This window comes from Acanthopagrus latus, chromosome 23 (assembly GCF_904848185.1).
Source record: "Acanthopagrus latus isolate v.2019 chromosome 23, fAcaLat1.1, whole genome shotgun sequence".
NCBI classification, from domain to species: Eukaryota; Metazoa; Chordata; class Actinopteri; order Spariformes; family Sparidae; genus Acanthopagrus; species Acanthopagrus latus.
In genome coordinates this window covers 15,862,049-15,879,372 of record NC_051061.1, presented here as the reverse complement: position 1 = coordinate 15,879,372, position 17,324 = coordinate 15,862,049, and the positions used below count along the sequence as shown (strand labels likewise).

General features: G+C 41.6%; 2 protein-coding genes across 6 annotated transcripts; one reads left to right on the top strand and one right to left on the bottom strand.

Annotated features, from left to right (window-relative positions):
* Positions 1–39: 39 nt before the first annotated feature.
* On the bottom strand, positions 40–9,302 carry strada (STE20 related adaptor alpha). Of its 3 annotated transcripts, XM_037088006.1 has the most exons (13): positions 9,166–9,302; positions 7,721–7,789; positions 7,117–7,174; positions 5,350–5,378; positions 3,735–3,837; positions 3,124–3,245; positions 2,756–2,864; positions 2,509–2,632; positions 2,199–2,370; positions 1,966–2,070; positions 1,567–1,820; positions 1,433–1,475; positions 40–1,078 (listed from the first exon to the last, which is right to left on the bottom strand). In XM_037088006.1, the coding sequence occupies exons 2-13, from the start codon at positions 7,730–7,732 to the stop codon at positions 923–925; spliced, it is 1,287 nt and encodes a 428-aa protein (XP_036943901.1). In that variant the 5' UTR covers positions 7,733–7,789; positions 9,166–9,302; the 3' UTR covers positions 40–922. The 3 variants fall into 3 exon arrangements, with proteins under 3 accessions (XP_036943901.1, XP_036943903.1, XP_036943902.1); XM_037088008.1 differs by lacking the exon at positions 5,350–5,378 and having other exon boundaries at positions 9,166–9,272; XM_037088007.1 differs by lacking the exons at positions 5,350–5,378; positions 7,117–7,174.
* ddx42 (DEAD (Asp-Glu-Ala-Asp) box helicase 42) lies at positions 9,281–16,608 on the top strand. 3 transcript variants are annotated; one of them, XM_037088001.1, is made up of 18 exons: positions 9,281–9,405; positions 10,347–10,565; positions 10,700–10,850; positions 10,943–11,004; positions 11,436–11,472; positions 11,861–12,013; positions 12,121–12,225; positions 12,393–12,512; positions 12,622–12,798; positions 12,911–13,039; positions 13,142–13,241; positions 13,324–13,371; positions 13,474–13,571; positions 13,859–14,135; positions 14,279–14,505; positions 14,608–14,718; positions 14,966–15,076; positions 15,295–15,906. In XM_037088001.1, the coding sequence occupies exons 2-18, from the start codon at positions 10,348–10,350 to the stop codon at positions 15,904–15,906; spliced, it is 2,736 nt and encodes a 911-aa protein (XP_036943896.1). In that variant the 5' UTR covers positions 9,281–9,405; position 10,347. The 3 variants fall into 3 exon arrangements, with proteins under 3 accessions (XP_036943896.1, XP_036943895.1, XP_036943897.1); XM_037088000.1 differs by having other exon boundaries at positions 9,323–9,454; positions 15,295–16,608; XM_037088002.1 differs by lacking the exons at positions 9,281–9,405; positions 10,347–10,565; positions 11,436–11,472 and having other exon boundaries at positions 10,799–10,850; positions 15,295–16,608.
* The last annotated feature ends 716 nt before the right edge of the window (positions 16,609–17,324 follow it).

The window sequence follows — 17,324 nt, the reverse complement described above, 5'->3', positions numbered from 1 at the left end:
GTCAACTGTCTCACTGTGTGTTATCATCAAGTTCAAACATCAAAGTAACAATGTTTATTGTTAAAACTCAAGTTTGACATTTGCAACACTTTGCTTTGCCCTCACTTTCAAATGTACAAGCAGACAAAACAAGCACCAATGTAACATTCACGTTTGACAGAAGTAACATCACACCCAAGTTCAAGAAAATACAAACTTCTATGCTTTGAAGGTTAAACCTAACAGACATTATGCCAGACCTCTGTGCAACAAAAGTGATGCGTAAAGCATGAGATGTAGTTTACACTATAGCGCAGGCAAAGAGCTAAGAAATTTGTATACATGCTGTTCATTTAGTTGACCCTCAAAAACAACAACGACAAAGTCAAAGCCTTCCATATGGTGTAGAGAGAGCTGAGAGAGGACCCGTGTGCACCCTTATGGTGGTCTCACCGAGCAGATGGGTCGCATCAAGCGGGCATGATCAGACAAGAGGTAGAGTGCCCCCTCTGAATATTTAGTAGCAGCTTCCCACTGATTCACCTGATGTGAATCTTTAGGTTTAGGCTACAGGTAGATCCTGGACCTTCCTCTGGAAACCTCAGCATGAGGAATAGAGGAGTCCAGTCGTGTTTTGGCTCCATGTGTGACTAAAATCTGTAAACAGGTAAGTGTGTGTGTGTTTGGTAAGTAATAAAGAGAGAGAGGCTGTCAGTGCAGTGCAACGTCTGTGCGTATGTAGAGAACCAAAGCGTGCGAGACACATCAAAAAGAGGCAAGATGGCTGCTGGCTTTTAACCTCTGTCTGAGAACAGCAAATTCCTTTTAGGATGACATTTGAATTATTTACATCAGGGCCAATACAAAAACAGATCTCGTCCTGTTTGCTCAGAGAGATTCCTGTCGGGATCCTACAAGTGCCTCCCCCCAAAGTCCTCCACTGTCAGAAGTCCCAATCATCCACCTCCAAGTGGCTGAAACCCGACTCCAGACTAGCCAGTCCAGATGGGGAGCCCTGCAGCTGGGAGCTCTCGTAGCTGGTGATAGGTGACACGGGCCGTAATAGCTCAGGCAGTGCCTCCGAGGGCCGCCTTTTGATCTGACAGGATAGAAAAAATAACATTTGGAGGACAGTATTAGATATAACTTAAAGTATTCTTCACATCATATATAATAAAAGTATTTGTATTACCACCCTAATTTCATAATCAAAGTAAAAACAGGTGGAATCATATATGAAGGATCTTTTTGGATTGCAGTAGTTACAATCTGTCCATTTAGTCAGATTTTCTGTGTGCCCTCCCTGTGTTGTCACACCACAAAGTTCAGTTTCAACCTGAGTTACAGGAATTTATTTTTAGCTACTAAGCTAAGAAAATAGTTTACATGCACCAGATGTAAAAAGATAATAAAGCGGCAATAATGAAAATGTTGACATTAAGCTTTTACACACCTGTTTGAAGAAGGGATGGCCTGTGAGAGTGGAGGCAGACGGTCTGGCGGAAAACAAAGTAGAAAACAATTGATGCCTTGAACATTAAAATTATCCTAATCAATAAGTCAGCGTGCAGTAATATTGAGGCCAACCTCTTTTCTGGGTCTCGCTGCAGACACAGCTCGACAAAGGCGTGGAAGAGTGGGGAGAACGTGCGGTTGTATGGATGCCCACCGGACGATGAGGAGGGCTCTCCGTTGGAGTGGCGAACACCTCCAGCTACCGGACCCTCACAGATCCCAGAGTCGGCCCCAGAGCGAGACGGTTTCAGTGACAGTTCCTCTGGTGGGATGGTGGTGGTGTCCAGCAAACATGGCACTGTTCCGTTTAACTTCTCCAGCAGCATCTGCAAAAGACAGGTGGATATTGACAATCAATTAGAGGTGATAAAAACTAGTTAACCCCACTTCTAATTTGTAACTACATTACTGGCTATAAACAGTTAATATGGTGCAAAAGAAGAGGTATGGGGTTGATAGGTGTTTCCTGACCTGTGTAGCTGGCATGTCTTTGAAGGGGACGTGTCCATTTGCCAGTTCACAGGCTGTGATGCCGAGGCTGTAGATGTCTGACCGAGAGTCGTAGCCCTGCAGGTTCTGACAGTAAACAGTCACATATGAAATTTACTGTTAGTTTCATCAACATTTTACTTCCATTTCCTTTCAACTGTGATAAGTGGAGCACAGAGAACTGCTTCCAACCAGGGGTAGAGACAGTACCCTACCTGCTGCAGCACCTCAGGGCTGAGCCAGGGCAGCACCTTGACGCTGTACTGGGGGAAGTCATGGACGACTCTGGCCCTCTGACCATGACGGATCAGACTGAAGATGCTCCGTAGACCCGACATGCAGACCTGTCCGTCTGCTGAAATCAACACATGGCTGGCCTTCACACTCCTACACAGCACCAAAGACAGTTAAGACACTGAATATCACCACATAATCAATGTTTCCAAATATATTGTTTTTTATTTTTGATTTGGCATGAAGTTGATATGTAGTGTAAAAAAAAAGTCTGCCTTTAGAAACTCTTACCGGTGTACGTATCCCATGTGGTGGATGTATTCCAGAGCTTTGAGCATTCCCAGCAAAATGTATGCGATGGTCAGCTCGCTCATACCATCAGTGAAATGCGTGCAGATCAGATCTCTGGCTGACCCTGAAAGACCAGCCAACATGCATAATCATGAGAGGGCTGTCCTCTATAGGCTTATAAGCTTCTAGGTAACATACTATACTTCTTATGTGTAACAGAATAAAGTAAGTTCAGAGTATTTCTTACCATAAGCCATGAAGGGGGTGATGACCCACAGCTCATTTTCTGCTATAAAGACACTCTTGTAGGGTAAAATACTGGGGTGGTGAAACAACTTTGACACGTGTAGTTCACCCTTGGAGGCAGAGAAAAAGAAATGAGACGTTATCATGTCAAAATGACGGGCAGAGACGAGAAGATGATTCTGCCTCATTAGAAATATGAGGTTGAGCAGGAAAGACAGGAAAGTTAATCAGAACACAGAGACAAGGGTTACATAAGCGTTCCCAATGAAGCAGCGAGATGAAAGAAGGGACATTTTATCTACTAATGAGAGAGAGGCAAAGACTGCAGGGAAGCTGAGTCATGGCACAGTGATGAGCGCTGATGCAGACCTGTAGGTATGTAACCATGTCGTTGGTGCAGGACTCGAGGTCAATCCGTCGGATGGCTACGTGCTCCCCAGTGGGTCTGTATCGAGCCAGGTTCACTGTCATCAAGTCGTCCAAGCCCCGACCTAAAGCACAGACACAGACTTCATTTATACATCTACTCATTTCATTATTACACTAGTACCATCCTCTGTTTTTGGTTATCTACTGTATATTGTAAAGATGTTGTGAAATACTAACCAAATGAATAGCTTAGCTATAGCTTAGGTACTTTTTGTGTGTCAAAGTAAGAAAGAAGTGAAAGTATAGATTTTTACTATTTGGTAGTACAAAGTGAACTACAGCCACTACAGCTTCCAATGGCCTACTGCCAATTTAAAAAACTGAATGACACTTGGCACCAGCTGTAGAATTCTGGGACAACATCGAACCTTAAAATAACTATTGGGCAATAACCGACGCCAACCTTTTTTTATTGCTGTTTATATTTTTCTATAATTTATTCCCCAAAGAAATCTTCATTATACAAAATAACTAAACTGTTTCAACTACACTACCTTTGAAAGACCAGTCATTCGATCAGTTTTCAGAGTTTAAGTGTTTCCTTTACATACCTATAATGGTGAGGAGCTCGTAGGAGCCACTGTCAGGGAGGAAGCTGCCCATGGTGTCCCGACGTGGGAGGGAGGTCAGACTCTCCTGGCTGTCCTCATGGGCCTGGAGGTGAGGGGGGTAGGGGAGGAAACAGAGCAAATGAAGATGTGCTCTTACAGTGATGTCACTCACTACAGTAAAGAACAGCGTTCAATAACTTGTGAGTGAATACCAGAGGGCTGTGCGCTTGTGTGTGAGAACTGTTAAGACATCACCACGGGACAGGGTGGGGAGTGTTATCAAGGTGTGTTAGCATGACCCCTGGCACTATCCGGCGAAAAATACATCATACCATCGGCAAAATATTTAGTCAACAAAGGTATCTACTGAAAACATATTTCAATAACATCCACTTAATATAGAACTGCACGTTGTTTAAATGGCCCAAGACAACTGAATAGAGCAGTATTTGTGAAACCATTATTTGTGATTACTTTCAGATTAACTCCCGCTTCTGTAACAATGTGATTATAAAAAGAATATCAAGCCTATGGCTTCCTGTGTTTAGCTAAATTAAATTAGTTTTCGGCTTGTGCATCACAAATATATGTAGAGAAAGGTTAATATTCTTGGCAGTGAGGACTCCTTAATTCCATCAACTTATTGCCATTCAAATGATGGAAATGGACAGACTGCAGTAGCAAGCTGTGGACGCAATGAAGGCAAGCTGCATGAATATTTGGACTGTTTCCATGGTGACCAGAATGAAAGATGCACATTCAAAATGAGAATAGTGCACTTCCTTGAGTGTAATCGTATCCTACAGGCCAGATGTGACTTTAAACTCAAGATCAGAGAGACACACACAACTCTGAAAATATCCTCAGGAGTTGTTTGATGCGTTTGTATAGTTTTCCAGATGTGAAGCCAGACAATTCCCTTTCCCATATATAAACTTTCCAGAGAGGACACACTAAACTAGCATACTGGCATGACGGCAGACATGCTATGGCAGCCATCAGTTAAGGAAACACTAGTAAATGTTGATCTGATCACATTTATTGCTGTACAAATGTGATCAGATTGAGAAGGGGCTGCCATGCATTGCTACAGCTAAACACATGGAGCTCCGTCCACCTATAGCCCGCAGGGACACACAACGGCTGACAGCACAGTGTGACTGGTAAGTGTTGACACCATCAGTTCACCATCAGCAGCAGGGTCATCAGCAGACAGGCAGAAACGCTCACAACAGAAATGTGACTTTTAGTGAGACAACATCAAAACCCAAAACAAAGCAGTTACCCGGAGCACAGCATGTTGACAGCACACTGAGGACTCAGACGGGACGACTACTTCTCTTTTAAAAAGGGAAAAACGCTCGACTGTACATTCTACTGATTCCCCATCCTCCCCAGCAGAAGCTTTGGTGAGTGACGTGAGCTTTCTAAGCTAGGAGCGTGTACAGCGCGTGTCATGAACTGCACACTCATGCATACATAAATGTGCAAAGCCTCAGGGGTTTGTGGAATCCTCTACATATAAAACTGTGTGCGCACATACACATGCATGCACGCACATACACAAAGGGCAAAATGGGGGATGATGATGCAGTGACAGGAGTACCACACTTACTTTCCTGTGAGAGAGTCCCTGAGCTTGCTCTGGGGTAGAAAAACCACATCAATGACATAAAGACATGTACACACACAAAACAAGAGAAGGATCTGTGTTTAGAGCAGCTCTTGAACTGGGAAGTGCAGCATCTGGGCACAGGAGTTTGCAGCAGGCTGCAGAATTTGACAGATGTCCTCTGCTGACTTCCATGTCAGTAAGAGGATTTGTCTGAACCAGCAGCTTTGTCTTTCAGGTGACCGTGGGTGATCAAAGTGACGCATCATCATCACAGACAGTTTTCGTGTTAACTTGTGGGAATTTGATTGAAAAGAAATGCAAAAATAAATCCACAGTAGAGTGCTTACATCTGCATAAACCACCTAATCACATTTTTTCTTTCCAAAGCAAATGGAAAAATGGGAATTAATCTAGCTAAACCCTGCAGGTTCTTCCCAGGTATTATGTAAGGCAATGGGAACAGAACACAGCCAAAAACAGAAATGATACACTTGAACAAACATGCACCACAGAGCACTGATCCACTCACAAGAAAATGAAAATGAGGTGAAGGCTTGCAAAGAAAGAAAGCGTAATCCACCCCAGAAACTTTCCACAATACACAGAAGATTAAAATATGTGCCAAAAATTATACTCATTATGGATGAGCAGAAACATGGCACTTAAATACACAAACACAGCACTGTTGCAAAAACTGGAGAGTCATATTTAATTTGCAGTCTCACACAACAATGTTCCAGTCCACTGAAACTGGTTTGGTAGTAGAACTGAACCATTCAGGCTTTGAGGCCCTTTTCTCAATGAGTGGGATTTTGGGAAAATGTATTTTCTCAGGCCTCATATCGTCTGACAAAATGATTTGTTTACTTTTTATGAAATTTTAACCAATCAAATCAGCTCTGCATTAATCCACAAGAGATACTCAACTCTTCAAACTGTGAGAATGACAAAGACACTTTTGCTCCATTCCCGCTGGAGAAGGAATACAGTTTTGCACAACCAAAACAAGAAGTATTGCAGCAAAAATATAATTTATGTACTGCAGTTTTTGGACTGCTATTATTCCACCATTCATGATACCATGTTGGAGACACACCAGCCCAGCTTGTAGTTGTAAAATGTTTCACCAGTTATCAGCTCATATTTGCAGTAATTTCATTATAGCATGTGTGCAACAATAAAGCTTGAAAAACTGTGCTGGCTCAGGATTAACTGCTATCTCAAAGCTCAACACCACACGGAGATCATTATTTTGCTGTAATTACATCTGATATGAAAAAAGTTCTATTAAATTCAGACAAAGCAAAAGTGCTTAAAAACAGACATAAACACAAGAAGGATAAAGTCAGGTTTAGGTAGAAAAGCAAATTAAACAGCCCAAAACAAGTATGCAACCTGACACAAGATAAACACATCCACCACTCACCAGAAGCGTTAAATTAAATGGCACAGACTTTTCATGTGACAAGCCCACATGATATATTGATTGAAGAGGGCTTTTTATTATTTCCATCTGCTGACAAATTGTTGTAGCAAACAGAAACAATGAGGACAGATGGCTGATTGACTGAAAGGAAAACTTTCCTAATCGTAATTCAAGAATGACATCTGAGCAGCAGAGCAAAGCAACCACTCACTTAGAACAAAGCTTCAACCAAAACAGAATAATGTTTTCTATTTGCACTGATAAAGGGCATAGTGTGTAAGCAGTAGTTTGTGAATGCTGAACCCCTTTTTTTTAGTATCTGTGTTTGCAATGAACCTCACCTCCGAATAACTCCAAATCCCGCAGGCTCTCCACACTCAATTTCTCAGTTACCCAACGCTGACAGACACAGAGAGTGAAGGACAAACAGACACAGAGAAAAGAGAGAAAATGCAAGCAAGAATAAGAAAATGCACCACAGACAGAAACAGATTTAAAGCAGTTGAATAAAGATAGCTCATGCTGACTTCCTAATTTGCAGCTGTCAAGGTTTTGTCTCTTGTGTAAAAGAGAAAGCCATAGAAAGCTCAGTTTTCAAAATGTCAATTTCACGCAGCCATTGTTCGCTGTAAGCAGCGCTTGGTGAATGGGCAAGTCGGTCTCTGTAAGAACTTCATAAATATAACGGCACATTATTGTCTTAGCATGATAAATACAGTGGCTGATGGCTTGTAATAAAGCTGACATAGATGTGATTATAGGCCAATTCCCTTACAGGGATTAAGCCTTCTTCCTGGCAAGAAACAAACTTGAAAAAATGAAAATATCAATTAAAAAAGAGGACTGTAGACTTAATCTGAGGTCAGGGATTACACTGAATCCTTGTCCAGGAAACTGGCTGTGTGAACACATTTCTAAAATAAGAAGTACAAGGTAAACACTTACAAGAAAAGACATGGATCCTCTTTTGTGTGTCACATAAGAAATGCTGAAAACAAGTCCACACTTGGGTACCTGTGAAGACAAGTGAAAAACTGTGAAAGGGTAGACGTCTCTGTTTGACCTTCTCCTGCTGGGGCCAAGAGTAACTTGTTGTTGGTCAATCAGGGTTATAACTCAGTCTGGTTTCACTTTAATCAGAACATATTTCAAAAATGTGTCTTGTGTCTCAAAGCATACACAGTTTCACAACAAAACAAATACTACAAACACATGTTACATTATCAATCAGTATTTGCAGTGCAAAATAATTATTCACGCACTTAAACTTAATGCGTAGTCCAAACAGGTACACTTAACACTACGACTATTTATAAACCAAACTCATTAAATGGTTTAAGGAACAAAAGAGTTTTGCAGTCTGCTGAGTCGAATCAGTGTGGATGAAATGAAATCCTTAGATTGACGACAAAAGCCGAGACAGGGTCTGATATAATATTACCAGCCAGAGACAACGTTTTTTGTTCTACCATGTGTCAGATGCATTTGACACAATCTTTGAACAGATATGAAGCAGTGTAACAGTTCCGCACTGCATAAAATTCTGTACTATAGTATGGAAAAATATGAACAAACATGTTCATTTGCTCAAAATTACACTGGACTCCTATAAAAGTAAATATGTTCTTGTACGTTACTACAGATACAAACAAGAAAAAGAAACATACACATACAGAAGATGTCTTAATATTTACAGGAGGAAACTTCAATATGTTCAATGTGAATAAATATAATTGTTACCACTAAATATGATGAAGATTAACTTCTAGTTGAATGCCTTTGCCACAAGCTATAGTCATTAATAAACTTTATCACAAAAAACTTTAAAAAAAAATAATAACCTGAAAGTACACACATCTGCAGAACATGTCTAATATTTTTGTTTTTGTCAATAAGTTAGTTTTTACTATGTGAAATTAGTTATGATTTGGTAAATATCAAAACATAATAACTTGGCTTGTGTAGTGCATGATATGAATACAAGTGTGGCGTATTAGATTGATTATTAAACCTTGTGCTTAAATTTAAACTCCACCAGCCAAAGGACTACTCAGTGGTCACTCCTGGTTTGAGTGATTAAACCTTTTTCATGATGATTTTGAGGTTGAAACCAAACAAAATTCACGCTTGAATAATAGCGTTTACAAAGCAAGCAAAGAGATGCTGACTTCCAAAGATAGCAAACGAAGTCATCTAAACAGACGAGGATAAAACATATCACTAACTTAAAGCAGATTCGCCAAATGCAGAGCTCTATTCTTGCTAATTATTTGCTAATGTTGCAATGATGGAGGGCGCTTGCTAGCAATAGTAAATTACCGTTAGCTAAAGCTACACAGACTTAGTTTCGTAACCAGAAAATGCATTATTTTAATGTTTTCATGACTTACCTATGTAATGCCTAGAACGACGGTGCCTTGGCGGAGTGGTATCTTATTCTAGGTTAACTTATTTAGCTAGCCATCCTCTCCAGCGGATGTTTTTGGCAGCTCTCCACTGCGCTTCCTCGGTTGTGCGCCGCGTCGCACACGAAAGACGACACACCCACCGAGAACCACTGCGCGCATTAATGACGTCAGCAGCGCTTGGTTTACTGACAACACTGGCGCTTTCACTGGCATAACAAACAGGTAAATGCGCCCCGTTAGCTGCTGTAAAGAAAACCAGATAAACATTCAGGTAAGGCACTGTGTTATTTTATACTGCACGGGGTTGTGAAAGGCTTCCTAACTAAACCATATTCACGGCAAATGATCCACCCTAGCGTCGCACACCCCCTCCTCGGCCTCATTTTGCGGCCTTAAAGCTAACGCTAACGTATGTACAGCTAGCTAGGTGGTGGTCTCTTGACAATGTTGTGATGTCAACCGATTTCTCTAATGCAAAGAAACCACTCCGATCAGCTGAATACTTTCGCTGTATTTAATTGTATGGTTGTATTTAGAAAAAGTTTAAGTGTCTGTTGACATGTTCAGCATGTTAACGTCCCCCCCATGCAGAGTCCTGAAATTATGCCTGATCAACTTAATATACGGTTGATATTTGGCCAACATGTGTGCCCCCATAGACGTGTAAATGTCTTAATAAATGCGTGCATTTATTTCAGTACTCCTTTTATGTTCATTCTGCAACACTACGTAAATCAGTAGCTATGCATACATTATGTTGCTGCTTGTCTGTACTCCTACTGTCAGTGTGAGGCTAACGGGAAAGTGAAAGTAACCTTATGCGACAGGTTGTTCTGTTTATATTAAAAGCAGTGAACCAGAAAGAAAGAGATGGAGAAAAGGCTTTCATCAGCAAAGTGAAAGGCAGTCAGAGCTTCTAATTTACGACTTGGACTCATGAGAAACAGTCGTTCTCGTTTCTGGTGAAACCCTCATAGTCCATCAAAATACACCTGTTATAAATGGTCCTAGTTTACTAAATGGTTAGCTGGAGAGATTTCCATGATTCTTACAGGTGCCTTGTCGCACTATCAATAAAGAACCAAGAACAAGCCAATATCACATGTTGAAGGTCTGGTGTGATTTAAGATATTAAGGGATTCTTTCTCCTCCTGTTTTCACAGCATGTCCATGAACTGGAACAAAGGCGGTCCGGGGGTGAAGCGGGGGTTTGGGTTTGGAGGATTTTCTCTCGCAGGGAAAAAAGAGGAACCTCCTCTCCCCAATAAATCTCACACATCATTTGGACCAACAGGATCAGCTGGGGGGTATGGGAAGAACCAGCAGCTCCCCTCATTCTACAAAATAGGGACAAAACGAGCTAATTTTGATGAGGAAAACGCGTGAGTATTACATCTCTCCCTTACACATGAATATACCTATATATAGTTCAACCCCTGACAGAGCAGTAGGTATATGATTTGATTTGTGGTATTTATTTTTTTCATCAAACTGCATATTTGTTATTTTCAACCAGGTACTTTGAAGATGATGAAGAGGAGTCCAGCAGCAATGTTGATTTGCCATACATCCCAGCTGAGAACTCTCCCACACGGCAGCAGATGCAGTCTGGTGGTGGCTCAGACAGTGAAGATGACCCACTGGATGCCTTCATGGCCGAGGTTGAGGTAAGAATGAAATTACAGTCGGGCAGAAACAAACCAGAATATGCTTCCAAATGCTTGATCTGCTGTTTTCCCTAACATATTTTCTCCTCCAGAGCCAAGCAGCTAAAGACATGAGGAAACTAGAGGAAAAGGAAAAGGAGAAAAAGTCAGCAAAGTAAGAGAGACTTGTGCTCATTTTTTCAGATTTCTTTTATTTTTAGGCACTTTTTTAGTCAGGTTCTTATGCAGGTGCTTGAATTGAAATTTGACCAGAAGGGAAATAGAATTGCCCACAACTGAATCAATATCATGTAAATGGAATATAATCATTCTAGTTAAAATCCTACAGTTATTTTTATTGAACTCTTGTACAATTCACTGCTTCTAGAAATGTCTTAAATACCAATAGCAATTAGCTTTATGCTGAAATTAAATCCTACGCTTCTCCAATTATGGGAAGAAAGCGTTGCACATCCAGCAGTGGTTTTGCTGGCTTTATAGATGTAGTCAGGTAATCAGTGACCTTAGTCATAGTGGGATGTGGGCTGTCTTGGGTGTATGAACGAGCCGCAGGGAAGTTTTTTTTTTCTCCGCTTGTCATTTCAGGGGTATTCGTGATGACATTGAAGAAGAGGATGAACAAGTGAGTGAGCCCTCCAAAGTTCTTCATCCATTACATCGTTAATCAGGGAGGTCTTCAGACCAAACATTCCCTAAATCTATCCTCTCTAATCTTGTGAAGCCCCCTGCCTTCCTCTCTATCTGACATGCAGGTTGCACTTAGGATCATACCGTATCAATGGACTTGTGTAGATCATAATTGTTGATAGGAAAGTGTGAAAAAAGCATGTCTAATTTTTGCTATTTTTGTCAGCACATGAACGAATAGTCAATATCAAGTTGTGAACTGTATTTCATGCTTCTGTTACAAAGCTGGTTGTCGCTTCAGGTATTTAGTTACTGCTGCCTGGATGCTGTGGTAAGCAGCAAACCAGCTCTGTTCTTCATATGAAATGCTGTGCTCTCTGCAGGAAGCCTACTTCCGCTACATGGCAGAGAATCCCACAGCCGGGCTGACCCAAGAGGAAGAAGACGAAAACATTGACTATGACAGTGATGGGAACCCAATTGCCCCTACCACTAAGAAAATCATCTTGCCGCTTCCTCCAATTGACCACTCTGAGGTCAGCTGACAATACTGATTGAGCACAGACAGTGAGAGTGCATCAACATTTTATGACTTGAAATTAGTGATTTTGTCTCAGTTGTTTGGTTTTTTTTCCTTCTACAGATTGATTACCCTCCCTTTGAGAAAAACTTCTACAATGAGCACGAGGAGCTGAGCAGCCTCACTGGAACCCAAGTGTTGGAATTAAGACATAAACTGAACTTAAGGGTAAGTCCAGGATTCATGCACACTAGTATATGTTCTTTAAATTAAATAATACATTTGTCTCAGTAGTGATTACTTCCATTTTCCTACACGGGGTCCTAATTTCCCTAGAGCCATTAGATGTGGTGGCTGTGCGGGAGGAAATGTTTATCTTCTTGTGTCTTTCTCAGGTATCTGGTGCTGCACCTCCAAAACCTTGTACTAGTTTCGCACACTTCTCCTTTGATGAGCAGTTGATGCATCAAATCCGCAAGTCCGAGTACACTCAGCCCACACCAATTCAGTGCCAGGTATAGAACAAGTTTATCTTGAGTTTGCAAAACAACTGAATACAAACTGTTGATTTTGATGATTTCATTGAGAAATGTATATTGTGTTTGTACACTATTTGGGTTTTAGGGTGTTCCCATAGCTCTTTCAGGACGTGATATGATTGGCATTGCAAAAACTGGCAGTGGCAAAACTGCTGCTTTTATCTGGCCCATGCTGGTTCACATCATGGATCAAAAGGAGCTGGAGGAAGGAGAGGGCCCAATTGCAGTCATTGTGTGTCCCACCAGAGAGCTTTGTCAGCAGGTGAGAGAAGGGAAGGGATGTCCAGTTTTGTAAATTTATAGATGGTATTAAACAAAAATGTATTGTTTTGCAAATAAGGTCACTAATGTGTGTCACTTGAAATGTTTTCCAGATCCATGCAGAATGTAAGCGTTTTGGTAAAGCCTACTCATTGCGTTCTGTGGCGGTGTATGGAGGAGGCAGCATGTGGGAGCAGGCCAAAGCTCTGCAAGAGGGAGCAGAGATTGTGGTGTGCACTCCGGTAAGAGAAGAGAAACCAACTTTTGTCTTTGACACTGCCTTCTAAGAGAAAAATTCACCCTCCAATGAGTGTGACATTTCATGTTTATGTGTGTTTGCACAGGGTCGTCTGATTGATCACGTTAAAAAGAAGGCCACATCCCTGCAAAGAGTGACATACCTGGTCTTTGATGAGGCAGATCGCATGTTTGATATGGGCTTTGGTAGGTTGGCATTATCAGTACTGTAACAAAGATGTTTTGAAAATGGTTTGTGCGCTGCAGCTAATTTCTTATTCCCTTACAGAATACCAGGTTAGATCTATTGCTAGCCATGTTCGCCCAGACAGACAAAGTAAGTGGATATCATTAGTAATACGACGTGAATGTTTTATTTTCATCACTCAGGCTCATAGGATTTAAAAAATATGTATTTTCAATATGATTTCCTTCACAGCCCTTTTGTTTAGCGCTACTTTCCGAAAGAAGATTGAGAGGCTGGCCAGAGACATCTTAGTAGATCCTATTCGTGTTGTGCAGGGAGACATTGGAGAGGTATGCATCTTCACACGTGATCTGCAAACACACCAAAAATGTTTTAAGAGCAACTACACAAAGAGACAGATTTGTTCACTGTGTTATAAAATACCAAAATACAAATATACAGGTAAAAATACAGGTACGAATACAGGACTTTAAAACGTGTGAATTAAAAAATGTTTGACCTGATAATACATTTGTTCTGATAAACTTTTTGCAGCAAGAGTGAATGTCTTTGGGTGTATAGTATTTACACATGAGAATGTAGATACCATGCTTTAATTGCTGTCATCTCTATCCAGGCCAATGAGGATGTGACCCAGATGGTGGAGTTGCTGCAGAGCGGCTCAGATAAATGGAACTGGCTGACCCGGCGGCTTGTCGAGTTTACCTCTACTGGCTCAGTCCTCATCTTCGTCACCAAGAAGGCAAACTGTGAGGAACTGGCTACTAACCTGAACCAGGAGGGCTACAGCCTGGGCCTCCTGCACGGAGACATGGACCAGAGTGAGAGGAACAAGGTCATCAGCGACTTTAAGAAAAAGAATTTGCCTGTTCTGGTGGCAACTGACGTTGCGGGTGAGTCCAAGGAGTGAGAATAGAGATGGGAGAATTGTTTTGCTCCCCATTTCTTTCCTTCATTGCAGCTTTCTGTCAAGCACTCACAGGTTTCGTCATTTCATCTTAACATTTTCCTGCTTCCTGTTTGTATCCCTCACCAGCTCGTGGTCTGGACATCCCGTCCATTCGCACAGTGGTGAACTACGACGTGGCACGAGACATCGACACGCACACACACAGGATCGGCCGAACTGGTCGTGCTGGAGAGAAGGGTATGGCTTACACTCTCCTCACCAGCAAAGACACCACTTTTGCCGGTGACCTTGTTAGAAATCTGGAGGGAGCGAATCAGTCTGTTTCCAAAGAACTGATGGACTTAGCGATGCAGGTGAGATGGAAAAAGTCAAAGAATAAAAAACACTGTAGAATAAGTGCATTGTTTTTGAAATTTGAAGTAAATGTTAACTGTGTCATGTTTACTTTTCCCCAGAATCCCTGGTTCAGGAAATCCCGATTCAAGAGTGGTAAAGGAAAGAAGCTGAATATTGGTGGAGGTGGTCTTGGTTACAGAGAAAGACCAGGCCTTGGGGCTGAGAGTTCTGTGAGTTACTAATTACAACACTGTAAATCAGTTTGGGGTTTTTTTTGTAATAAAGTATTATCATAGTATTTAATGTGAACTGTAAAATGACCAAATACTAACACAAATTCTAGACTATAACCCTAAACTTTGACCTCTGACAGCATTAAAAGCTCTATGATGGTTAAGAAATTTCTTTCAGATTGGTGTGATTCACAGTGATGTTTGGAGAGAATCTGAACACATTAACACTCTGTTGACTTTACAGGAACGCAGCAGCAGCAGCTTGTTGTCTTCCACTAGTAGCTTCGAAGGCTACAGCAAACCAGCCACAGGGGCACTTGGAGATCGCATGTCCGCAATGAAACAAGCCTTCCAGGTAGAACTCTCTCCCCTCTCTTTATCATTAATCATGATTTTTCATTTTATATACATTTTGGTTTAGTCAACTGTATGTAAACCAGCATCCTATCACCACTTTGCAAATATATTTTGGTCGTTTGTGTCTTGAGGCACTGAAACCTTTCTTGAAATTTTTTTAAGGCAAAGATTTTTTCTTTAGCCTCCCTGGCAGTTAAATGTCTCCTTTTCTTGTAGGCTCAGTATAAAAGCCACTTTGTAGCTGCATCCAGCGGCCCTCCAAAGCTCACCACCAAGTCTAACAGCTCGTCAGGCTGGACCAGTGCTGGCAGCCTGAGCTCTGTGCCAACGGAGGCCCCCAATGGTTCAGAGCGGTCCCAGGGCATCACCATGTCCATGTGTGGCTTCACCAGCGCTGGCTCCCTGAGCTCAGTGCCCGCCAGTCAGACCAGTCCACAGCTCAGCAGCTTCCCTCCGCCTGCTCCTCCCTCACCAAGAGACAGTTCACGGGACAGACACGGGGAGGACCGGGGGCGCCATGGAGACAGTCACCACCGCCACAGCGACAGGAGCGATCGTCACAGCGGAGATGATCGCTACGGAGACCGGGATCGCCATGGAGACAGAGATCGGGACCGCCACGGGGACCGAGATCGCTACAGCAGCAGCAGCAGCAGCAGCCGCCACAGCGATAGTCGCAATGGAGATGGAAGCAGGAGGGACAGAGAAGATAGGAGGAGTGAAAGGGATGGGGGAGACAGGGGGAGCGGGGAGGGGAGGGACAGAGGAGATGATAGTTTTGCGGTTCCTGAGCCACCAAAACGTAGAAAGAGCAGGTGGGACAACTAAAGAAAAACACGTTAATAGAATAATATGTGCACCCAGCTGCTCCATGATGAGCTTGTCTCTTGTGTAGGCAGATAGCAGAGCATATCAGAGGCTGACACAAGCACAGGACTGTGTGGGGGATTTCAATACAAGTGTTACTGATGCTCCTGTCAGGTTGGTTAGGAACTTGTAATATGTCAGAGCTCAACAGTGCGTGTCAGACAGATCAACACAAGCAGCTCAGAGACAGCCACTGTACATATACCATCAAGACTGTTGTTATTGTAAAGTCCATAGGGTCGAGCAATAGAGCTGTAATAAATTCTGCTGTCAGTAAACAATTCAAAGTTAGGTTGTGTTGTTTGTTGTCTTGTTTCCTCTCACTGACCTCCAAACATGCTTTTATGCTTGCAAACCTGACGCTTAATTTTGTATCTTTGCCAAGTGTGTTGTGTGTTTGCATTTTGTTAATCTACAAAGCTAACTCTAATAGCTGTTTCATTTATGTGATTCACAGTCACACACACATGTTGAAGACTATGTATAGCTCTTTTTTGTGTCTTGTACTCAAGTTTAGTGAAGTGCCTTTCCTTGGCATTTAGTCTCTATGATTTTGGATTTTTTTTTCATGAAGATGCATTTGTTTGTAAGAGAGGAATTTCAACTGTTTATGCGCACATGGGAAATGTTAAGTTTTGATTAAAAAGTCTCATTTGACATCAACCTTTTGTATCACTTGTTTTCTTGCTGAAAAAAACGTGCATGCATATTGAGCTCAGTTCAGTCGATAAATCCCTAAAAGTGATTTTGTAAAAAGTTTCAAACTGTCTTTAAAATAAAGAGTAATGTGATAGGAAAACCGATGTTATTGTAGTCTACTGTAACCGTTGTGACAGGTTATAAATATAGTTTAAGGGTTTTATTACTAGTAACAACAGAAGCATTCCAAATATATCACTGCAGTTTCCCACTGGGACCACTGGGAGGCAGTAAACACTGATTTTAAATGCATTCATGTCTGGCCTGTTTTTGTGTTCAGACAAAGAGCACGTTTTTATTGACACTGACATTACTAACAATTACATTGCACTGAAGAATGTTGAATTGTATTATCTAACAGTGAAGACTATAGAACAACAAATACCATTGTGAACATATTTCTGAATGCTTCAGGTAGATTTACTTTTCAAGTGTTTTAATTTTATGTTATAATTAATCACGTTTTGTAAGCAGGGGGTTTCTTTTGCGTGTAAACCCCTCATTCTGTAGCTTCAGCTGTAGCTGTCAAGTGAATTTACTGGGGTAAAATGTCCAACATTTCCCTCTGAATTATAGTAAGGTATACATTTAAAGTAGTCAAAATTGGAAATACTCTAGTAGGTTCCTCAAAATTACATTCGTACTGTGCACTATATGAGAAGATTTACTTAGTCACATTT